At 45.8% G+C, this 24381-nt stretch overlaps 3 protein-coding genes across 9 annotated transcripts in view; 2 read left to right on the top strand and 1 right to left on the bottom strand.

Moving 5' to 3' along the window:
- Positions 1–442: 442 nt before the first annotated feature.
- Positions 443–13917, bottom strand: HIF1AN (hypoxia inducible factor 1 subunit alpha inhibitor). Its single transcript, XM_033130102.1, has 9 exons — positions 13808–13917; positions 10512–10730; positions 9986–10236; positions 6779–6927; positions 4844–4989; positions 3889–3995; positions 3412–3475; positions 3073–3183; positions 443–2255 (listed from the first exon to the last, which is right to left on the bottom strand). The coding sequence occupies exons 2-9, from the start codon at positions 10686–10688 to the stop codon at positions 2211–2213; spliced, it is 1050 nt and encodes a 349-aa protein (XP_032985993.1). The 5' UTR covers positions 10689–10730; positions 13808–13917; the 3' UTR covers positions 443–2210.
- A 163-nt stretch (positions 13918–14080) lies between these two features.
- NDUFB8 (NADH:ubiquinone oxidoreductase subunit B8) lies at positions 14081–18787 on the top strand. Of its 2 annotated transcripts, none has more exons than XM_033130104.1 (5): positions 14081–14240; positions 14500–14626; positions 15915–16014; positions 16426–16581; positions 18556–18787. In XM_033130104.1, exons 1-5 carry the CDS (start codon positions 14156–14158, stop codon positions 18646–18648), a joined length of 561 nt encoding a protein of 186 aa, XP_032985995.1. In that variant the 5' UTR covers positions 14081–14155; the 3' UTR covers positions 18649–18787. The 2 variants fall into 2 exon arrangements, with proteins under 2 accessions (XP_032985995.1, XP_032985994.1); XM_033130103.1 differs by having other exon boundaries at positions 14109–14287; positions 14427–14626.
- A 2586-nt stretch (positions 18788–21373) lies between these two features.
- Positions 21374–24381, top strand: part of SEC31B (SEC31 homolog B, COPII coat complex component) — a 29463-nt gene continuing 26455 nt past the window's right edge. For all 6 annotated transcript variants that reach the window (XM_033130798.1, XM_033130802.1, XM_033130799.1 and 3 more), the window contains exons 1-3: positions 21374–21544; positions 23597–23685; positions 24234–24321. In XM_033130798.1, coding sequence (XP_032986689.1) covers positions 24273–24321 — 49 coding nt within the window. In that variant the 5' untranslated portion in view covers positions 21374–21544; positions 23597–23685; positions 24234–24272. The remainder of the gene's footprint in view (positions 21545–23596; positions 23686–24233; positions 24322–24381) is intronic.

Here is a 24381-nt window from a genome sequence, read left to right on the forward strand (position 1 = left end):
AGGGGGTTCGTAGCCAAACAGCTCTGGGTTCGAATCTTCATTGCCACTCAACACTTAACCTCTGAGCCCATTTCTTCAGCTGTAAAATGAGAATACCTACCTTGCAGGATACTGAGGAACAAAGATAAAAGCACTATGCACAAGTGTCTAATAACTCGGGGTCACTATTACCCAAGGATCAGAACCAATCCTGTGAAGGTCCCTACCCCTTGGTCACATCAGACCTGTCAGCACAGCACCCAGCGACACCCAGCTGAGTGGCACACACCTCCCTGGCCTGCATCACCTACATCTGCCGGCTGAGCCAGGAATGCAGCAGATGAGGAGGAAAACAATCTGCTATCTTTCAAAGTGTGGTTGTGCTCAAGTTTATCCTCCATCTGCCTCGTTTCCCTTGTGTGCTCCTCTTTCCCAAGAGATGGAGGGATGGAGATCACCGCAATCACATTTTCCAGCATTGGTTATATTTGAAAGAACTACACTTGAGAAGGTACCGTGTTTGCACACCAACACTGCATCAGAGAACCCAGAATGGGGTACTAAAAATAAACACCCCTCCCCAAAATACACACACAGGTGCGCACACACATATACACACACCCTCTCAGTCCATCAGTGCACTGTGACTGTAAACTGAGCTTTGGAGGTAAGAGCCGCAGCTCAGACACTGGAAGTAAACCTTTGGCAAAAAAGGAAAAAAAACAAAAGGAAAAAATGACCCCCGAGACTCCAACTCCTCTTTCCTTCCAGCGAAGGAAATAGGAGTGGAGGTGACAAGACACAGAGCCACCACAGTGCCCAATTCCAGGGGCCCCCCTTCCACTGAACAGATGTGAATGATGGCCCTTCAAGTTGTGTAGTGCACAGCTGTCCAGCTGTAAGCTGCAGCTCGGGCAGGGGTTCCCATGAGTAGCGATGAACAGGAAAGGAAATTCCACTTCTGTGCTCCACCAGTCGCCCTGCTTTTTGAGGGTGTTTGTGAACATTACAGTGGGGTCTCACAGAGGAGCTGGTTTAGAGACAAGGCTACACTTTTGTCCTGGCCATGATGTGAGGTGGATGACAGGTGGTGGTGAGTTAGCTGCCTAAGCTTGACCCCATTCTGTCTCCTCAGCCAGGAAGCTCCCCAGACGCAGAGGATGTAGCCTGGGCAAGAGGGTCGCAGGCCCTGGAGGCCCTAACCAGTCAGCCTCAGGCAGGCTGCAGTGAGATCTGACCGACATCCAATGGCTAAAACTGAGTTTGAGAGCTTTAGGTTAGGTCAGGCAGTGCTGCCCTGGGGTTCCCTCTGTATGTCCCACTGGACAGGGCTAAGCAGTAGGGAAACTCGGTAAGCAAAGAGGCAGGCCAGTGTGAACACACATCCACACGCACACACACACACCCCCGCACAGAGGCTTGCACCCCTAGAACCTAGAGAAGCCACTGCTAGGAGGACTCCCTTGGTACCCAGCACAGGGAGCAAGAGCTGGTGCAGAAAGAGAAAAGCTGCATGTGCGTGCAATTTGGAATTTATGCACAATCCTTGGTTCTTGTGGCCCAAGGCTCTTTTCTATGTATGGCTTGAACATGACGGTCCCAGTTGGAACCCTGTATCCTCTCTCACAGGAAGCTCTCTAGGCTCTCAAAGGCAAACCTCCCCATTCCTCTCCCCATTCGAGTCCCAGGAGCCATTCCCACCCAGCACAGAGCCTGACTCCGGGAAACCTGGGAGGAGGCTGACTGACCTACGGGTGGCCCTGCAGCCCAGGTGTAGTGGGCTTCCACGAGCATCTCCTCTCTCTTAGGCTGAGGCACTGAGGCTGCAGGAGACAGGACTGAGAACCAGAAGTGGCATCCTGATCCACAGGAGGGCGCAAGGAACAGATACACACATGCGTGTGCACGCACACACATCCCGAGGTTGACAGATTGACACACACAGACATGATGACAACCAGAAGCTGGGACTCCAACACTGAATGCAGGACTTTAGGGAGGCAGAGAGGGGAGGTGCTGGGCACAGAGGCAAGGGTAAGAAGTCCCTCCAAACGGGAGCGGAGTGCCAACCACCCTGCCTCGCCCTGAACACCTGCCCCCAGGGCCACGGCAAGAGTCCAGTCCATTAAGTGCTGCGTGCAATACTAGTGCTGGGAGTCTCCTGTGCTCATCCAGGAAGCCGTGTGGACGGGCCAGCAGTCGCCTGGCAGGAGGCCTCGACTCCTGGCCGTCTAGTTGTAGCGGCCCTTGATCATTGTGTTCAACAAGGGCCCCACCTGTGAAGAGACATGAGGAGCCAGTCAGAACTGCCGGTGCTCTGCCCTGGAGCCACTCGAGGGTGTCGGGAGACATTCGATGTCCAGCCACCGTCAAGAACCAGGTTTTCACTCAATCTTGTAAACCCTCTAACCAATTCTTCCTGAGGGTCAACCCAGTATTCTGGGGCATGGCCCTTGCCTCTGGGTCCATCTTCCCCCTCACAATACCCTGTATCGGTAAACGGCACCAAACTGACAAACAGAAGGTCAGAGGGCTAATAATCCCCAAACATCCAAGACTGTTTGTCTGCATGTTTCTTAAATGTGCCTAAAGAACGTTACATGCCTCTATATCCTGAAAAGGTCACCTACAAATTGGGGCCAGTGCCACCTCCCAACCCCACAGGTCCCCTGGAGGCAAGAGCGTTACAAATACAAACCTCCTCCATTTGCCCGATGGGCCACTGGCACACCTGTGTGGGAAGCGGGTCTCAACATTACCTAGAGCAGCCTTGGAACAGCTGGGAGTGAAGAGATGCTTTACTGCTTGCTTCCCATTCCAGAAGAATCCCCTCAGGGGTCCCCAGCTGGCACACAAGCCCCATGGGGAACATTATCACTAGCATGGAACAGATTATAATTGATCCGCCAGTCAAGCCCAGCTTTCATCAGAAAAACAAGGAGTTTCTGAACATACCCATAACCTCTATGGAGAGGACACCAGATACTGAAACAGAGGCGCTACAGAGAATGTGACGCTTTCCAGGGAAATCCTGACTTTCCCAGGTCACTGTCCAATGAACCATACGAGTGCCACCTCGGGACAGCCACGTACCTCTTGTGGGTTCCCCAAGGCCTCTCCAAGCATCTTCTCAATGTTTCTCATTATGGCCACTTTCTGATGGGCTTTGAGAGGATATTCAATTCTCTTAGGGGTGGGAGCCCCCTGCAAAGGAAGCAGTAGCTCAGGAAACGCCTTTAGCAGAAAGTTTCAGTGTCACCCACTATTCCCAGCACCGTCCTCCCTTGTAAGAAACACAGTGCAAGTCCGTCCTTCGTCATCTTCCCAAAGACCCAGGAATCACTTCCATAGACAGCCAACCTCCCCACCCCCAAATAATTTATTACACCTACCTTATCCCAGTCCCACCTAGGGAAAAAACCCCATATTCACCTTATACCAGAAGTTCACAGTGATGGTAATCCCCCCATTTAGTAATGACTCTATGTGATGCCACCTGAAAGAAAATAAATAGGTGCCTGTTTGCTACCAATACTTTTCAGAGGAAGAGATGGAAAACTAGAGAGTCTAGCTAAGGGAAATAATGAAGACAGTATCTTTATGTTCATCCTGTCAAACACACCCTGGGACTAGAGGCAGTGGTCTTCAGTCTCCACATACCAAAGAGCCAAGAACAGTTTCTCCAGCCTCAAGCCTCTGGGACCATTTTAGACTTGAGGAACTGTCATCTTGTCCTAGAGACAGGGTTATCATTTCCCCCACGTTCACTGTTCTTAGATCTGGACACACCAATCTTCCTATAGATCACGTCAGTCCAGTCCTGCCACAACCCAAGAGGGACACAAGGACGGCTCTACAGGGACGGGAACAAAAGCTCCTGAGAGGCCCCGAGTCCCAGCCCCTCCTCACCAGTACATTGGGATGTAAAGCACGTCACCAGGGCCAACCACCGTTTCATAACCAACCACGTTCTGGAAACTGGGGAACCTCTCGTAGTCAGGATGGTCAAAGTCCACCTGAGAGGTTCAAGAGAAAGAAAAAAAAAAAAATCAGTCAATCATCAAATTTTACCAGTAACTACTATGTGCCAGTTATTCTGAGAGTCCAAAAACAGATGCCTTAAAAATGCCTTTCAAATTTACATGCAGCAGAAGATACAACATACATTACATACACACACTATAAACACACACACTCTCTCTCTCTGAGAATGAGGTAAGACAGGCTATGATTGAATACTGAGTGAAAAAGAATCCTAGGCCTCAGTGCTCCTGAGGTTACAAGCCCATCATCACAGCTTGCAGGTCAGAACACCTACTTGTGGCTTGCAGGCATGAAGAAGTAGGACTCATCCTTCACCCAAACCTTCAGAAACTTTCTCCCAAACACATACTCTAACCAGCCAAGACTCCTGTATGAAGTAGGAAGGCAGCTTTCACCTCAAGAAAAAAAAGGACCTCTCTGGTTGGCCAGAAAGGCAAACATATACCTCACTGGGCTGCAAAAAAGACACTGACGTATCTCTCAATTTTATTCACCTTTCTTTTTATCAAAAAGGAGCATCCATGACAAAAGAAAAACAATGATTAAATCCAATGGAGACTACATTTTGTTCCATGAAGTTGTAATCCAAACAGGGTGACCTGACTCCATTGGCATCAGCAATGGGGTCTGACCTCCAGCATTAGCTCTACGGAGCTGCTTATACTTAGAAACATCTGGAGACCACCGCAGGGGCCTGGAATAAATGAAGTACACTGTGAAATTATCTTGAGCTTGTCTAAACCTGACATACCACCACAGGGAAGGGGAAAGCCGTACCAGCCTTGGGTCCCCAAGGAGTTCTATGCCCTCCTCGGCTCACCTGGCTCTGTCTGTCACACGGGTGATGAACAGGATATGGGTAGAGGCACTCAAACTGATCCGGAGGGAATAAAATGCATCGCTTGTAGCCCTTTATCTGAGCAAAGAAGTTCTGCTGCTCATCATAGTGAGCAGGTGTCACATTTCCTATAGGAAGAAAGACATTTTCTTATTCAGAGCAGTGGCTCTACTGCACAGGCTAGAACTTAGGGCCCAGTGCTGGAGAGAAACCCAGCCTACCCTCCCAGCTAGGGGTTCCTAATCAAAATATCAGGCAGAATCAGGAAGATGGTAATTACAACTCTCAGCAAATTAGATGTTACACTTTTAATCAGTAGTAAGTCTAGCAGTAAGGATTCGGCATCAATTAGCAAAGCAGACTTTCTTAAATCATGGCTGCTGCCCTTACTGGAAGCAATGGCACACTGAAATGATACAAGTCTAGCAAAGTAATACATTGTATATACCTATATTCTTCTTGACTATGGCAAGAATTCAAGGGCAGTAAAACAAGAGAAGCAATTGAAATGACTGGTATCAGCAGTGCATGACCTTCTCTGACGGAGTTAAACCATCATTTTAGGTTGTACAAACATATGTACTTGCTTTGGGTAGCTCTTCTCGGGCTCTAAGATTCTCAACCTCTCCTCCCACTTCACACCTGTGAGATGCAACACTTCTTAGAGCAACACTGGGCCTGATGATTCTCAGGGGGGGGGGGGGAAGAGGGGGAACATATCAGATTCCTAAAGAGTGTTGTATAATTTAAGTAGGCAAATGTTTTAAATGCCATCTTGAATTAGTTCTGCCCTAGTGTGTGTATTCTCCATCTACTCTTTATAGCTGAGGTGGCGCCACGTCTGTTGTTTAATCCCACAATCCCTGAGAGCTGAAGGACCCTCTGCAGGCATTGCGTTTAGAAAACTTTTCCCATGTCTGCCTGGTGAGCCAAGACAGCTTCCTTCTCAAGTGCTCAGCACACTGTGCATCCTCACAGGGGACTTGTGACAGATCCTCTACCTGACAGATCCACTTCCCTGCACTCTACCACAGGATAGGAAGGCAACAGAAAAACGCAGTCAAGTAAACCAGAACTCTTTGAAACCAAGAGTTGGTTTCAAATGGGCAGGTTAAGGGTCAATTCATAAAGTCCAGATCTAAATCTGAAGAAAGGACAATCAAAGGGAGAGAGACTTCAGAACCCAGTGGTGAATGACAGTGAATAATTACTCTGCTTCCTTGTTCAACCCAATTTATTCTTCATTTACTAAGTATGGGCCTGGCACTGAGCTGTTGTTGGAAATAAAAGTGAGGCAGTGACTCTGGCCAATAGTAGCTGTCCTTCTGATTAGAATTTAAAGGCTTCTCTTTTTATTCAAAAGAAAAAAAAATTTGCTTGTGTATGCATAAAATTCTCTAGCAGGCAGGATACACAAGCAACTAATAACATGTGGTGTCTCCAGAGAGGGAAAACTGAGAGTCTGGAAAATAGGAGTGGAAGAGTTATCATTACATACCTATCTATAACTTTTGAATTTAACCCCATGAATGTATTATCTATTCAGAAGATGAGGTTTAATTCATACTGAAAAATTGAGATTCCCTTTTACTGGGATAAAAATCTTCTGAATACAGACAGATCCAATAGACAAGAGCAGTATTTCAGAGATCTCTGATATGAGTACACACATTCACACAACAAAGGGAAAAGGGAACTTTCTTTTTAGAGGACATGAAACTAGCTTACAGACTTATACGTTACCTCATTTAATCTTTTTAGTAACTATTTATGAGATACTATTATGTCCCTTTTGCAGATGAGACTGCGGCTTGAGAGGGTGACTATTCAGTCATGAAGCGAATAGATGGCAGACACAGGATTAGGCACCAGGTTTGTATGACTCCGAGCTCGGCTGCTTTCAGAACGATGTCTTACCTTCCATGCCGATAAGCAGCAGATTGGAAGTCAGCTGCCCCCAGCCACGCTTTCCCTGTTGCTTATTAATCCAGTTCCAGTTAAAACCCAAGAAGTCCATGACAATCTTCCTGCCCACAGTGTCATTGAGTGTTTGCTGTAGATACAACCTATGTCACCCAAGAAGAAGACCCCGTTAGTGCATGTCCACCCCCTCGGCATGGCCTCCCCACATCTGGAAATGTAAGCCCAAACCCACACCAGCATCTCCCACACAGAAGGGCTACAGTCATGTGACTCTTAACCAACAGGGATTCTCACAGAACTGAGTCTTTACTTATCCTTCTCTGAGCTCACCAAATTTTTTTATTTTAAAGAAGTGGTTCTTAACCTTTTCTGGGTCATAACATAAATCCTTTTAAGAATCCAATGACGGTTCCCCATAAAAATGCACACACACAGAACTTTCACACAACTTCATAGACTCCTCGAAGCCTATCCAAGACCCGAGAATGATGAATCAGCCTTGTTCCAGAGACTCTCAGGGCCTGAGAAATCCCTGTGGCCCTGAATGGCCATTGTGATAGGTCGTATTACTGTTCACCAAGAGCTAATTCCCTCCCCTGTGGGAGAGTTACTCTTCTGGACCCCTCTTGAAACCAGGTTTGCTCATTCAATTTGCTTTGGCCAATGAAATCCACAGAAGTGACTTGTGTTGCTTCCAAACTGTAATTTTAAGAATGGGTACACACTACCACCACATCTTTTCCCTCTGCCACAGCAATTGCAAACTTTCAGAGAGCAGCTGCCAGGGCAATCTGGGTCCCAAAGCAAAAAGGATGATGTAAGCTGACCCGTGATAGACATGTAGTGTGAGAAATAAAACTTTCTTGTTTCAAGTTGCAGAGCTCTGGCTTGAAGCCTAGTTTCTCTTAATGATTCAGCCACCTCTCTGTAGCAGCCTTCTACAGCTGAAGGAAGACACCTCATCAGGCTTTCTGTAGGTCCAGGGCTCCTAACACACCTGAGGAAGATCAGAAGTTACTTAAGGGATATGAAAACCCAGACACAATCAAGTCCACAAAAGACATTAACAAGGGGACAAGTGGAAGACAAGACGCAGCAGCAGCCCCTTCCTGGTCCTAAGAACATTACTTGAAAAGGCTCACCGGTATCTGGGTGCCTAGAATGTTTAAGACAAAAATTACTAGAAATCTTAATAAGTTGGAAACACTATCTACCTCTTTGGGGACAAGGAACCCACAAGACTCAAATGCAATCTTTGGACTTGCTCCAGAGATTGTAATATATGTACACATGAAAACAGTTTGCAAGTAACTTTGAAAGAGGCAGAACCACTCTTGACGCATGAATCTCAACAATTTCTATTCCACCTGAACAGTAAATACTCAAAAGAACTCAAAGAGGATCCTAATACCCTTTACCCCACAATCACAGCCACCTGTACAATTATACAGCGGACTTGGTTGGTGTTCAAGGCAGGGCAAAACTTGCACACAGGAACATTTTCTCTGTGAATCACGTATAAAGCACAGACTACATTCACACCTCATACTTAGTGAAGGAAAATGCTCTCATTATGGCAGGTAAGAAACTTAAAAGTGACTGAGGAACCAGAGGATCCATGTTTATCTCATGCGCATTCCCGTGCATGTGGTCACTGAATGGAATTACACTCGAGCAGCACTGTTTAAACCGATCTCAGTCTGAACGCTGCAGGTGTGTGTATGCACATACACATGTGCGTGGTATGTTAATTTTGAAAAAATTAATAGACCCGACGACTCAACTAAACCAGTCTTTATAAGACATAAATAAATCCATCATAGTTCAGACCCTGGAAACTCTTTTAGTCAAAAGTGCTATTATTGGGGCCGGCCCGGTGGCTCAGGCGGTTGGAGCTCTGTGCTCCTAATGCCAAAGGCTGCTGGTTCGATTCCCACATGGGCCAGTGGGCTCTCAACCACAAGGTTGCCAGTTCGACTCCTCAACTCCCGCAAGGGATGGTGGGCTGTGTCCCCTGCAACTAGCAACGGCAACTGGACCTGGAGCTGATCTGCGCCCTCCACAACTAAGACTGAAAGGACAACAACTTGAAGCTGAATGGCACCCTCCACAACTAAGATTAAAGGGATAACTTGACTTGGAAAAAGTCCTGGAAGTACACACTGTTCCCCAATAAAGTCCTGTTCCCCTTCCCCAATAAAATATTTAAAAAAAAAAAAAAAAAGTGCTATTATTATGACAACTGCTGAGTCAGGAAGATGGGGAAAAACTATTTCAAATCCATTCACTCAGCTGCATACAGCTAACAGGAGTCAGGAAGACAACTGAGGCAGGAGACTAGAGAAAAGCCCAGGGTTGGCCGCCAAATGTGAGACAGAGATGGTCATTCACCATGAAGCAAGTACTCAGTGAAAGCAATTTCCCAGACACAATCGCAATGTTCTAGTGTAGGACTGAATGCTGACTGGACCTACTGAAGATGCTGTCCTCATAAACAGGGATAAAAACAGAGAGGAAGAATCACTCCTGTGTATGTGTTTTGTGCTTGCTATTGCCAGTACAAGGTGGAACGTCAATATTAGGCCCCCGCCCCCCGCCAATCTAATCTGATCTTCCCTAAGCTAGAGGATTCTCATATCCTTCATCCCAGAATCACACTAATTCATACAACGTTTCAGTCTGAACTGTGCCCAACCAGCCTAATATTTTAGGACACGGGCTGCAAACTGGCAATCTCTGGGCTACATCAAATGACAGACACTTTTGTTTGGTTCCTCTGCAGCATTTGAAAAAATTTAAATTCGCTGCTCACATTGAAGCCAAAAAGATTTTAGGTAAGAATCTCGATTTCTGGCTTCTCTTGAACAATCAGAGTCTCCGGCAACCCTGACACTGCACTCCCAAATGGAAACAAGTGACGTACTGACTTCTCAATTTGAACAGGGTGTATGCGTTTAGCCTCATCATAATTTTTACCCAAACAGCTTTACTCATTTTATACATCTACCTCACCCTTCCAGGCAACTGTGACTCTCACCTTATGAAGACGACCAAGAACTAGAGTCACAGTTCAAGTCTCATCATCACTCCCTCCTCCTTCCATCTAGAGAATTCACCCAACTCCTCCACGTCCTCAAACAAGTACAGGAAAAGAAAACAGGTGCCTTAGAATCAATGGAAAACCAACATCCGGGAACGTACCTCTCTTCCCCTCCTCGCTGCTGTATATCCTGCAGTTTCTCAACAAACTCGTGGAACTTCATTTCCTCCCGGTTGGACCGCGGTTTAAAGTTCTGGAAATTGGCCATCTTTTTCTCATCATAGTACAAGAACTTGTGGGTACTGGCACTGTAGACAGAGAAGTCTCCGTTGCCAATATTCTCTTGCAGGTATTCAAGGTCCCATTTCAGGGCAGGATACACGAGGTTTGTGTCAGTTAGCACCACAGGCTCCTAAGCGAAAACACCAGGTGAAAACAAATGAAGTCGTCCCAAGAAGCTGGTGGACTCCTCTCCCAGGATTCCAGCTCCTTTCCAACTTCAGAATGATTTCTCCCGTTAACTAACACGAAGCCCTCAAGTCCCATTCCTCCTCGCCACCCTCTCCACCACCCCTCAGGCCCTAGCCCACGGCCCCGCCAGTCCTCCAGTCCTATCGACGTCCGCTTCCGACCTCTCCCCGCGACCTGCTCCCTCACCCCCCACCGGGACGCGGCCCCGCCCCCTACCTCATTCTCGATGAGCTCCTCGGCGCGGGGGTCGCTGTGACTCAGACGCGGGATGGGCCGGGTCGGGAAGCTGTAACTGCGCAGTTGGGACTCATCCCAGGCGGGGCCGGGAGCTTCAGCCTCTTCGCGGGGTTCTCCAGAGCCTGAGGCCGCGACCTCCGCCGCCGTAGCCGCCATCTCCGCCGCTAGGGACGGCCCTACCGGAACCGGAAGCTCCACCTATTCCGGATAAAACACAAGGAAAGCATAGAAATGAGCTGCGAGAGAGAGAGGCACTAAAAACGCGGAGCCGAGGCCTCGTAGAGCTCCTCCTAACGGTGACCTACAGCTCTAGACCCTAGACTCCACCCCTAAAGGCCTGGGCCAGACGTGACTCCCACTGAGTCGGGGTAATCACCGGTTTAATCAATGCACCAAGTATTATTGCTGCCTCAATGTGACCAGACCTACACAAAAGGCAAAGCAGGAGGCAAGTTTAGTGGGGCTAATGGATGGGGAGAGAAGCAAACTCTTGCCCTACCTAAAGTAGTCGGAAGGAAAAGCAATTGTCAGACTGATAGATGTTGGGCAAAGATTGCTCTGCAAGCCTAAGCAAAAGATATACGACAAGTTGAATTCTTTCAAAATCAAAGACAGTTTTCTTTTGTTTAGCATCATTTGATTTTTCTGCCTGTGCTACCATCTCTTCTACTGGAAGGTATTTGCCAATGTTATTATTAATTGCCAAGCATTATCATCCCACATTTTCAAACAATTGATATTGGTTATAAACAGCCCTATCAATTACCATGATGGCTTACTTTGACAAGCTATTGCTTACTTTGACAATTCTTTTATTTATTTTTTTTGACTTTTATTTACTTTTAAGTGTGTTTTTCCAGGACCCATCAGCTCCAAATCAAGTAGTTGTTTCAATCTAGTTGTGGAGGGTGCAGCTCACAGTGGCCCATGTGGGGATCGAACCAGCAACCTTGTTGTTAAGAGCATTGCACTCTAACCAACTGAGCTAATTGTCTACCCCCACTTTGACAATTCTTATGGCTGACCGTCAGAGGCCAAATTCTAAGATGGAGCCAAAGATTTCCATCCCATGGTGTAGAAGCCCTATATAAGTCTCTCCCCTTGAGTAAGAACAGGACTTATGAATATGACAGGGTCTCACTCCTGCAATGAGGTTACATTATATGGCAAAAATGTAATTAAGGTCTCTGATCAGTTCACTCTGAGTTCATCAAAAGGGAGATTTACCCAGTGTAGGTCTGAACTTGAATTCATTGAAAGGGCCTGACCTAATCACTCTAGCTCTTTAAATCTGGGTCTCGAGGTCAGAGACAGACGTCAAGAAGATTTGAAGCTACAGAAGCCTTTAAAGAGCAAAAGGCTATGTAGCAGAGAATGGCAGGTATGCTCTAGGAACTAAGAGAGACTCCTGGTTGACAGCCAGCAAGAAAGCAGGGCCCTTAGTCCTACAACAACAAGGAACTGAATTCTGCCAACAACCACTGAGCTTGGGAAGACACAGAACCTCAGATGAAATAGCAGCCCCAACTAAACCTTGATTTCAGCCTGCTGAGACCCTAAGCTGAGACATAGTAGCTAACCCATGCCTGGACTCCTGACTCATGGGAAATGTGAGATAATTAATTTGTGTTATTTCGGGTTGCTAAATTTATGGTAATTTGTTGTGCAGCAATAGAAAACTAATGCACTGGCTTAAGTATGTAATTATGATACACAGTAACTATGCTATACCAAACTGAAATGGGTTTAACTCTGTGGAGGGTTTGGGGCTGGCGGTGGCAATTAAGGCTTTAGTTTTATCTGCATGTTTGAATTTTTACAAGAATATATTAATATGTAACATTAGGAATTAAAAATAAATTAGACTGAGAAGCTTCAAATGACTAAAATCAGGAATGCAAGAAGGGGCATTACTACTGACTTTGCAAAAATGAAAAGGCGTATAAGGGAATACTATACATATATTTATATGCCAAAAAATTAGATAACCTAGATGAAATGGACAGATTTTTTTCTCCTAGGTATATACCTAAGAGAATTGAAAACATACATCCACACAAAAACTGATACAAGAAGGTTTACAGAAGCATTATTCATAATAGTCAAAAGTGGAAATAACCCAAATGTCCATCAACTGATAAATATATAAACAAAATGTTGTATACCCATATGATGAAATATTATTTGGCCAAAAAGGAATGAATAACTGACATATGCTACAACATGGACAGACCTTGAAAATGTTATGATAAATGAAATGTCAGACACAAAAGGCTACATATTATGATTCCATTTATATAAAATGTCCAGAATAGGCAAATCCATAGCGACAGAAAGTAGATTAGTGGTTGCCAGGGGTGGGGGTAAGGAGAAATACGCTAATGGGTAGGGGGTTTCTTTTCGAGGTGATGAAAATTTTTAGAAATAGTGGTAATAATTGCACAACTTTGTAAATATACTAAAAAATAAGTTTATTGTACCCTTTAAAGGGGTGAATTTTCTGGTATGTGAATTATATCTTAACAAAAATAAATAAATAATTTAGACTAACTCTGTTTTTAGATTCAAATTAGATCAGGGCTCGCTTGCTATTGATTGAATGCAGATAGTGTCCAATTATCCTGCACATCAGCTAGTGATCCTCATTTACAAGAGGACAAGTTGCTGTGAAGTAGTCCTCCTCAAAATTTATATACTGAATAGTATATATCAGTTTTTATTGCTCTGATATATATTTGAGAATGTCAATAATAATGGATTCTTTAGGGCTCCAAAACAGTGGTCGCCCTAAAAGTTCCTGGAAATATGTGCATATTTATACTGTGTAAACTATGCAAATCCCACTTGTGTAAATAAAATGAAAATATATTCATATGCAAACATAATAATGTCCTCTATCCTTCTGTTAAACTACTGTTTGTTAATTATGTTCTGGTTTGAAAGGTATGTATCCAAGTGCTAGCAAATCTGAGGCTTTGGGAGGGCACTAGAGAGCTGCCTCTGGTGATAGATAAGTTTGGTTTTACATTTGTTTGGGTTGAGGTGACTGGGACATTCGTATGTAAACACGGACGGAAACTGAGAAGCCAATTCTACTCCGATTTTGTGTTGCACCGTGCATCTAGGTGAAAACAATTAACCAGTTTGTAAAACAGAACAAGAATAAGCAAGACCAAGTGCTGAATTTGAAAAATGATCACGTTTGGGGATGAAAGGAGGAAGTGCCAGTGAAGGAAAGATAAAAGGTAAGCAGTGGAGAGTTAACATAGGCTCACTTTACTTGTACGGCTCCTGCGGGAGGTGGGTCAGCTGTCCACCTGAGATGCTCAGGTTCTGAGTCTCCATTATCCTTGGATGCGCCTAAGTCAGCTGAGGGAGAAAAGAGACACAACAATCTGAAATACCAAAGCAGTGACCTTGGTTTTCTCACTTTCTCGCTTTCCTTCTCTGCCTCAGTCCATCCACTCATCTGGCTTCCCACTTCCCAACACCGTTTAAGCCCCGCCCTGTTGAACCCTTAAAACTTTTTCTTCACTACCCGCTTTCTCGGTCGCGTTTGGCCCGGCTCAGCCGCCGTGACAGGACTTTGCGCATGTGCGGGGAGAAACGAGAAGAAGGTGAAGATGGCGGCGGCCAGGGCCGGGGTCCTGGGAGTCCGATTGCTGCAAAGGGCATCCCGGAACATGGTGCCGTTCGGTGTACGGACAGGTCCGCGAGAACCGGCGAGGCCTCAGTGTGGGAAGGGGATGCTTGAGGTTCGGTGTGTCGGGGGGAGAGTGGATACTGCGGCGGCCGCGTCCGGGCTGGGGGCGGAGGTGGAGTTGGTATATTCAGGAGAAAAGCGGGTGGAGGGTCTTGCTGGTCCTTGGAAGTCTCGGGCTATGGCCTCCGCAGCTACTGCAGCTTGAAACCTTCGGAGCTTCAGGAGGAACGGGGTCCTTTCTGACCTGCCCTGTCTGCTCTCCAGCCTCCCACATTACCAAGGACATGCTCCCGGGACCCTATCCCAAGACCCCAGAAGAAAGGGCTGCCGCCGCCAAGAAGTATAATATGCGGGTGGAAGACTACGAGCCGTACCCGGATGATGGCATGGGGTGAGATAGAAAGGGCCTGCTCGCACCTGGTGGTGATGGGAGAAGGCGGCTGGTTTAGGTGGCTCGACTCTCTTTTACCCGAACCTTCCCGTGACCCCTCAGTCATTGGTGTGAGTGCTTTTCTCTGTAGAGGAAGGTGGGAGGGGATGGGTGAGCAGCTGCTGCCGAGAGGACTTCAATTTTCTCCTTGGCTCAGGCTGTTTTCTCAAATGAGGAAGCCGAGGTTTTAATAGCTCCCTTGAGGACCCCTGAATAGCAGGAACCTTCCTTGGCTCCATCCAGAGCGCAAGGATTGAGCAGCTGCTAGGCTCAGGTGCTGTCATCCAGGCACGTGACCAGGCGGGAGCTGGACTCCTGTCACAAGAACCTTGTTTGTAGATGGAGTCCTCTATATTTATGTGTATATCTCTCTTTTTAAAAAAATGTCTTTACTGTTAGGGCTGTGGAAATCGGAGCAACTATAAAGCAGATTAAACAGCCAACTCCCTTACTCCAATTGATGTTACCTACCCTCCCACCCCCTCCTCCCCGCCTACAGCCCCATAACATCTCTATGGTTAATTATCTGCAGTGATTACTATCTCCCTCATTTTGTGTCCTAGCATCATTCTTTCAATTGTGGTTTCAGCAGCTCCTATTTGTCTTGTTTTCCAATCACTTTCTGTGACATATCTCTAGTTGTCATCATTTCCTATGTCTTTTATTGTGTTGTGGACGAGAGCAGGCTCAGGAGCAGCCTGTATAAGTAAAACCTGGATTTGTTGGGGAAAACCCAGCTTAACAAGAAGTCCCATGAGGTGTTTGAGATATTGAGATGTATGCCAACTTGGTGGTTGAGGAACACAGATGCTATGAAAAGAATACTTTTCTAATCTGTACCCGTTTTGTTTTTATTACAATTAGCTGGGTGACCTTGGGTTCAGATCCTAAACTTCAATTTCATTCTCTAATGATAGAATCAGTATGACTGATAGCTAAATTCCCTTCCAGCTCTAACCTTATAACATTGTGTGGCTTTTTCCCCTTTTTGTTGAAAGGTAAGTACAGCTTGCTTATGTTATAATGTTTCAGAGTTTGACGTGAACTTTTAATTACAATTTGGACTTCTGTGGTTAGTTCTATGCTTAGTGATTAGAAATTGGGATTTTGATTTGAAAGTCGGTTCCTCTTTCCTTAGGTGAGGCAGTTGTCTTTGTCAGTGGGTTACTTATCTTTGAGATGAGGAGACTCTGAATTGTCTGAGTGACACTGCTCAGAGCCCCATCGAGAAGTTCTTGCTATGTCTCAGGTATGGTGACTATCCGAAGCTCCCTGACCGCTCACAGCATGAGAGGGATCCGTGGTACGAGTGGGACCACTCAGACCTGAGATTGAACTGGGGTGAACCGGTGAGAAACCATATCCCATTTAACCTTTCTTCCTTCTCCCTAATGTCTTCCTTTAGCTCAAATGGCACTTCTCTGTACAAGTAACACTAAAGTTTTCTGCCCAAGGAAGCAAAATCCAGTGAATTGAGTTCTGAGGTTCCATGTGTGGCATGTGGAATGGGACTTCTGAGAATAAACAAGCCTATACTGTGAAAGTTGTAAACTTCCATGATTGAGCTGTCTCTAGTCAGCAGAAACTTGACATAAGCCAGCATCTAGCCCTTGAGCCAGAGCATCTCAAACTTGGCTCTCAGAATACTGCCCAGGGCAGTAGAATGCCTGTCAAGCCCTGTATCAGATTCTGATCACTCTGGATTGCTCGCCTTTTGCAGGAAGAGCAGTATGTGACAGTTATATGCCTTTCTGCCTCAGATGCACTGGGACCTAGACATGTACATCAGGAATCGTGTGGACACGTCCCCCACACCTGTTTCTTGGGATCTCATGTGTAAGCACCTCTTCGGCTTCGTGGCCTTCATGCTGTTCATGTTTTGGATTGGAGATACTTACCCCTCCTACCAGCCCGTGGTGAGTATCTGAGGTGTGCCCTTAGGCACATTTACTTAGCCCTATCTCCGAGGGAATGAAGTCTCTGGAGTAGGGATTGAGCCAACACCAAGCTGGGCTTCCTGGTAAGCCCTATAGAGGGCTTCACACATTGGCTTGGCACACGTACCAGAGATTGCTCCGCGCCTACATCTTGGATCTGAGTGAGAAGAAACAGTTTAGGACGCAGTGAGGAATGAGAGTGTGGAAGCCAGCTCGTCTCTAGAGTTGCCATTTGGGAACTGTACTTACCAGTTATGTTCCTCAAGTGATCTTTCAAGGTAGAGTCATGGAATCGAGAGCTGAAGCCTTATCCTTTTTGGAGGTGTGAAGAGCACTTCCTATGGGGTATTGGAAGCAATGAAGGGTTTACTACAAATAATAGTTATATTTTGGAGAACGTAAGAGACAAAAAAATACCGTCTAGCTTTAAGGAAATTGAATTTGGATAAGAAGAAAATTTAGGTAAATAACATGATGAGCAACATTTGAACAGATACATAGGAATTTGGCACAGTTTTTGTGTATATATGTGTGTAATGAATGTATGTGCCAAGGGATATGAGAAGGGTTACAGTAGATGCTAAAAATATATATATATAGACTTTGGATGATGGGGAGAAGTTAGAGAGAACATTTGGGGCAAGAGAAAACAATGAAGGAAAGAAAAGGAGAGTGAGTTAGTTGGAGTGGAACAAGCATATGAAATAGTTCCTAGATAACCAGCTTAGGTTACCTGGAGAGCTGCCAAAAATTCAGATTCCTGGGCTCCTCTTCTGGGAGAGCCTAACTCAGGAACTCCACAGTGGGGTTCAATATTTAATAAGTTCCCAGGAATTCTTATGTCTTGGGAAATCAGATGTGGAAATTGCTGTATTAAAAAATACCGTGAGGTGAGTTGATCAGTTAGGTCGGGCAGCTTTTACTGCATGACTAAGGCATTTGGACTTGATGGTATAATAACACGTTAATTCAGCAAATATTTATGAAGCCCCTCCTAAGTACCAAGTACAGACCATGCTAAAGATTGGGGATACAGTGATGACTTGGTCTTCGTATAGGCAGCCGGGAGCCATATTGGGTCTTTGAACAGAAGAATGACATCATGAAAGCTAGATTTTTAGGAAGGTTAACGTGGGAGTAGTCTATAGGATAGATTGTAAGGAAAGGAACTGAAAGCAGGGAGGCTGCTGTGTTTGCAGTAGGCTGCTCAGTGCTACCTCGGCAGAGATAATCAATGTCCTCATGGTAGCTGGTGTGGCTGTGTGCACTGACACGAGCCTTCCTGCCAAGCCCCAGGGGCCCCAGGCTGGAGAGTGCACGTAGGGCTGGTGTGAGCACTAACTTCACTTCAGGAGAGCAAGAAACACAGTGTGGCTCTTCCATTTTTCAGTTCTGTAAGCACATCACCCTTTTCTCCTCCCCGTGAGCTGTGTTCTCTGACAGCTGTTTGTTGGTAAAGCCAGCAGCCCCTAAAGCACGTCCCAGTCGTGTCTCCTCTGTGCTTTCCCCCACTGCTGCTCTTGCACGCCTCATTTGCTGGGCCACTTTAGTGGTGGAACCATTAGAGGCTGAGTGACTTAAAGGAGATTGAGTCTGTCTCGACCCCGAGAGAGAGTGGGATGGATGGATGCATCGTCTCATTTAGAAAGCTCTCCCTCGTGCTCTCTCTCTCTCTCCCCCTCCACACACACACACTCACACACACAAACACACACACACACACACACACACACACACACAGTGTAGGCACCACTTCTCTTACAATCTAGGCTTTCTCTTTGCCTTGGGCTGAGCAGGGAAGAGGAGTGCTCTTCCTGCTGTTGTAGCCCAGCTGGGTCTGACCAGAGGCTACCGCGTACCCATTTAGTGGGCATGGCTGTTAACTCAGAGTGGGATATGATCTGGTATTGGCTGGATGTATGTTGCTCTTGCTGACCTGCATTTTTTTCTTAGGGGCCAAAGCAGTATCCTTATAATGACCTGTACTTGGAACGAGGCGGCGATCCCACCAAAGAGCCTGAGCCGGTGGTTCACTATGAAATCTGAGGAGGCTATGGGTTTTGTGCACCCTGACTGACTCCTTCATTCTTACAGATTTAACCTTCATGAAATCCCTAATAAAACTTAGTGCTGTGATATGTGTGCCTCATTTCCCCAGGAATAGCCACTACCCTGAGGAACCTCATTCTTTTCTCTTTTTTCTGCCTGCTGTCTATAACCCCTCCGCCTCCAGATTGGAAGGATGGGAAGGTGGGGGGAGTTAAGCACAAGATGTTAATTTGTTAATCTTGCTGGGACTGTGAAGGTAGTTGAGGGATCCGTTTGTGCAGCAGGTGGTAAGTGTAGCTCCTTTTCCCATTTACAGGGTTGGGGGAAAAAGGAAGATACATTACTGACTTCCCAAGTGAAAACAAGATTTCCTATTAAAAAAACTGTAATAACAATGGTTAGCTAAAAAAAAAAAATTGTAGTCTAACATGTTTAAGTATATTATAGGGAAAAAATAGGTGTTTTTGGACTGGCCTGCAGCTGTGACTGCCTCTAATCTTATTTCTCTTATAAGAATATGTATTCCTTATGCCAAAGCAACTTCTGAATGCTGGCTTTTTATAAGCTGACATTACCTGTGTTTATGAATTAGAGGACAATCCAGTGAGTTATTACTGAACCTATGCAAGCTTTTGTTACCTTAATGATTTATCAAAACTTCTATAATATCCTTAGAAAGAGGAAAACCATGTTTTTGAGGGTCTATATCAACGCATCTGTTTTTATGGGCCCAGCACGCTTCCGCTGTGCAATTCTGCTGTCTACAATGCATCTGTTTTTAAATGAACCAACTTAGGTTCTTCCTTTTGGGAACATTTTCTTAAATTACAATCATTGCCTGAAAACCTGACACACAAAGCAGCATACATTCAACATGACCTATATAAGCAAGTCCATTCAAGTTAGATAAGGAGTCCTTTAGTGGTTGTCCAGGCAGTGAAACACTTTTATGTAATCAGGGAGTGGGTACTTCTACTGAAATGCCTCTCTGAAAATCTCCACTGGCTTTTTTTTATTATTATTATTCTTATTGGGGTGACAATTGTTAGTAAAGTTACATAGATTTCAGGTGTACAATTCTGTTACATCATCTATAAATCCCGTTGTGTGTTCACCACCCAGAGTCAGTTCTTCCATCATCATATATTTGATCCCCCTTACCCTCATTTCCTACCCCCCATCCACTGGCTTTTTGTACGTCTTTTTTCTCTGTCCTTTAAAGCAGTTGGTAATCATTTAACAAACATCTGTGTGCCTCATGTATATATCAGGCAGATAGGCCCTGGGGATATAAAGTCGAACAGGACAAAATAATGGTCTTCAAGTAGTTACCTAGAAGAGGAAGCTGGCAGTTATAAAACAAGGTGAAAAGAATTTATAACGTGTGAGTCAAGAGAAGAGTGCACTTTTTTAAAAATAAAATTGTGTCCTGCTTGAAACTGACCTTATGCCTTTGGTTCAGATTTCTTTCGGTGCACTCCATCAGTGACACTTCTGCCTCATTCCCTAATTCAATGTGTTGCCTGAGGTTCAGTTTTCAACTCTGTTTACTTTCTCTCAGGTCTCATTCACCGTTGTACTAAGAAGTTCAAGAAATAGTGAGTACTTAGTACATAGATAGAGTGAGCAGACACAGGCTGACGTAAATTGTCTTCTGTCCTGACTTGGAAACTCCCAAGTCCACATGAAAGGAAATCTATAGAGTTGTGTCACATGACTTGGGGCCTGTCTCAAGATAACTGGCTCACTGTCTCTGGAGGATATCAGGCAGGAATATGGTAGAATTCATGCATTAGATGAAAGTTTTGAATCAAATCAAAGTTTTGAATCAAAAAGTTTTGAATCAAATTTAGGTCTAAAATCTTAAGCTGTCGTTAGGACATTTTTAGTAAGAAATGCCGTAATTCCCTCAACATAAGATATATACGCCCTTCGCCTCCCTGTCCAACTCCTTTATCAGTCACAAAAATCTGTCTAGTTTTCTTTTATAAACATTGCCACTATATTAATCCAGACTTGCATCACCTGGTACTTGGATTGTTCTATTGTCCTAATTTGAGTCCTGCTTCCAGCTCTGTTCTCTAAGGGGATCCATATTGCTAGTCTCAAAATACAACCTTTATCGTATTGCATCCCTACCCATACTTTTTAGTAACTCCCAATTATCTCAGAGTTGAATTGGAATTCCACAATCTATATCCAGCCCACTCCCCGCAACCCTAGCCAGTCTCATTCATGGCATGGGAAATGTCAGGGCAGCTATTAGCTGGTTGGGCCACTAACTCTCCTTGCTGGGTCATCACCTACCTTCTTGCAGCTCCAAGGTATAATACTCCTCTCATGTCCCTGAAACCTTTCCAGAAGCCCCTGGTCTACAGTACCTTGCCCTCTGCACACTTATAGCCCTTAATTAGTTCAGTTGTTGCTGGGCTACAGTGTTTCATCGCTATTTATGGCCTCGATTGCTTTTTACCTTTTCAATTAGGGTTCTGCTGAGAGCTCCTGGAGCTGGGGCCGAGTCTTCTCCGCTTCAATAAGTAGATAATGAATTAGTATTTTCTCTTTTCAGAGGTTGCCCCAAAGCCTAGCTCAAATTGAATAAACCAGAATTTACTAGGGGCAGGATCTGACCTACTGCAGCAGAACTGCGCAATCACAGGACAGGTGAGGGAGGCCCATTAAAAGCGGAATCCTATTACTATCCTTTCCGTGGGATGGCGGGCTCGTTGGCTCGGCGCTTCGCGGCGCGTGTGGGCGGCAGTGCCCTGCGGGCCAGGATTACTTTTGGCCCTCCACAGCCGCCGTCCACAGTGCCCAGCTGTGCCTAAAAGCCCTTTGAGAAGACCAGGTCCCGCTTGTCACGCCTGACCCCTGGCCTGGGCTCTCCTGGCAGGTTGGTTTCCCCCGCCTGTCTGGGGCCCCCGAGGGCAGAGGCCATGTTGGGGACCCGGAACGCCGCTGCTCCCTCGGGAGAGCGCCGGAGGGGGTGGGTGGGGGACGGGCTCGCCCTCCGCGGAGACCCGGGCACATCCCCGGGCTTCGGCTGGTGTGCCTCACAGGCCGGGTTGGACCCGGCTCCTCTCTCCCTGCTGTACCGGGGTCCCTCTTCAGCGCTGCCCTCGCGTCTTACCATCCGCCCTGGGCCCAGACCTGGCCTGGCCCGGGACCCGCTCCGAGTTCGGGCACCCTGCCTGGGCGGGAAGGCCGGTGGCTAATGACCCCCGCGCGCCGCACTTCGGGGAAGGCCGGAGAGAAGCTTTGCGGACCGTCGAACAGGGACCGGACTGCCAAGGGTAGCTGGCGCCCTCGTCACTGCAGGAGTCTGTTCAGGTCTTCAGTGGTCATAACTCGCCCACCTTCAACGCCCCCCTCCCCGGCTTCTCTGACCCCAGCGGGGATTTTTCTGTGAACAGATGTCTCTCAACAAAGTAGATTAAAAGCCCATCTTCCCAGTGTCTAGAGTGTCCGGGTTTAAACACTTTATGGAGTTTAGTTAACTTTCGACTAGTATAATGGTTAAAAGCACTGGACTCTGGAGGCTGATGGGGATTCACATCTTGACCTAGACAGTTTTCTCCTTTGTAAAATGGGGATGATAATAGTACTTATCTCATAGAACCATTGTGAGAATTAAATGAGATACACATGTCAAGGGCACAGTGCTAATCGCGAGTCCTAATTTTAAGGGATTTTTTCCAAGAAACGTGAAAATGGCTTTGACCAGCAGGTGGCACTGATAACTAGTATGATGTGTAGCGTGTCAGAAGATACCTCAAGTAGCCTCAAGTGTTTAGAGGACCCCTGGAAATTTTGACTAAGTTGGCAGTCTCAAGCTTTCTTCAAGCTGGAAAGTACTTTAGAGATTAAGTAATACTTACCGCGGGTTTTTGTAGGTTGCCAATAACCTGACTGGCTTGCTCAATCAGGTAGTAGTGGGTCCCAAGTTTCCTCCCTTTCAAAAGTGTTTCTTTTTAAAAACTTTTCTGCACTTTTCTAGCCCATTGGGATCTGGGCTTGCAAACCTTGAATATGCATTGGAATTGGGTTGGAAACCACGGAGTTAAAGTGAATGTCTGCATTCATTCAGAAAATATTACCAAGCACTTTCTATGTGCCAGACATTGTTCTGGCACCAGTTGTAACATAGTGAACAAAGCAGACACAGTGCTAGCTCTCATGGAGTTTACTTAGTGGGTGAGACCAATGGTACAAATGTAAATAAATATGTAATTATAAATTGCTAAGAAGAAAAAAATTGAGGCTGTTTTTGACTGGATGGCTCACCTCTCTGAGGAGGTAAGAAGCTGAGCCCAGAAAGATGTGATAAGGAGCCAGTCATGGAGAGAATGAAAGAAGAGCACTTAAAGTATAAAAAACAGGGCCAGCCTGGTGGCTCAGGCCGTTGGAGCTCCATGCTCCTAACGCTGAAGGCTGCCGGTTCGATTCCCACATGGGCTAGTGCCAGATGGCTCAGTTGGTTGGAGCGCGGGTTCTCAACCACAAAGTTTGCCCGTTCTATTCCTCGACTCCCGCAAGGGATAGTGGGCTGTGCCCCCTACAGCTAACAACCGCAACTAACAACGGCAACTGGACCTGGAGCTGAGCTGCACCCTCTACAACTAAGATCGAAAGGACAACAACTTGACCTGGGAAAAAGTCTTGGGAGTACATACTGTTCCCCAATGAAGTCCTGTTCCCCTTCCAAAAAAAAAGTGTAAGAAACAGAATTTATGAAAGCTCAAGATAGGAAAAAGCCAGGAAATGCAAAAAGGCTAAGGCAGCTGGAGCACAACGAGTAAGGGGGAAAGTAGCAAGAGATGAAGTGGTAGGCAGGAGCCTTTGAACAGGGCCACAATAAGGGGTTTGAATTTTACTTTGAGTGTGATAGAAGCCACTGAAAGAGTTTAAGCAAGGAATGCCACAATCCTATTTTTTATTTTAAAAGTTTACTCTTGCTGCTGTGTAGAGAATGGATTGGATGATGGTATGAGGAACAGGGAGACGGCCAGTTGGAAGATTATTGCAGTAATCCAGGTGAGAGATGATGGTGTCTTCAAATAGAGTGGTGGTCGTGGAGATGGAGAAAAGTAGACAGATTTCGATACATTTTGGAGTTAAGATCTGGGAAACTTAATGATGAATTAGAAGGGAATAAGGGAGAAGAGGGGATCAAGGGTAATTTTCAGGTTTCTGAGTTGAGTAGCTAGGTGAACAGTGGTACCATTTACTGAGATGAAAATTGGAGGAAGAACAGATTTTGGGGGAGGCGGTGTAGAAAAGAGAATTCCGTTTTACACAGACTAACTTTTAGGTATCTTTGCTATTTCTAGATGGAAATATTTGATTAGCAGTTGTATATAAGAACTTGGAGCTCAGAGGGGAGATTTGTGTTAGTGATATAAATTTGGGAGTCATCAGCACACGGATGATATTTAAAGTCAAGAGAATTATTAAGGTCACTGAGAGATTACCCGATTTGATGGTTATTATCACCAGGGGGCTTGTGACAACCAGTGTGGTTGAATATCTTTGGATTTAAAGCTTTAGATTTCAGTAATTGGGTAAATGAACTGTTCTTACAGATCTGCAGATGGTCATGTGTCACCCTGTGATGCCCTGAGATGCCCCATCCCGTGATGGAGAGAGAGAAACAAGATCTCGTGTTCACAGGTGCTCCCTGGGTCTGGCCCTTAAGCTTGCTGGTTTCTATTTTCAGTGGGCTGAGGGCCA

Source organism: Rhinolophus ferrumequinum, chromosome 16 (assembly GCF_004115265.2).
Source record: "Rhinolophus ferrumequinum isolate MPI-CBG mRhiFer1 chromosome 16, mRhiFer1_v1.p, whole genome shotgun sequence".
NCBI classification, from domain to species: Eukaryota; Metazoa; Chordata; class Mammalia; order Chiroptera; family Rhinolophidae; genus Rhinolophus; species Rhinolophus ferrumequinum.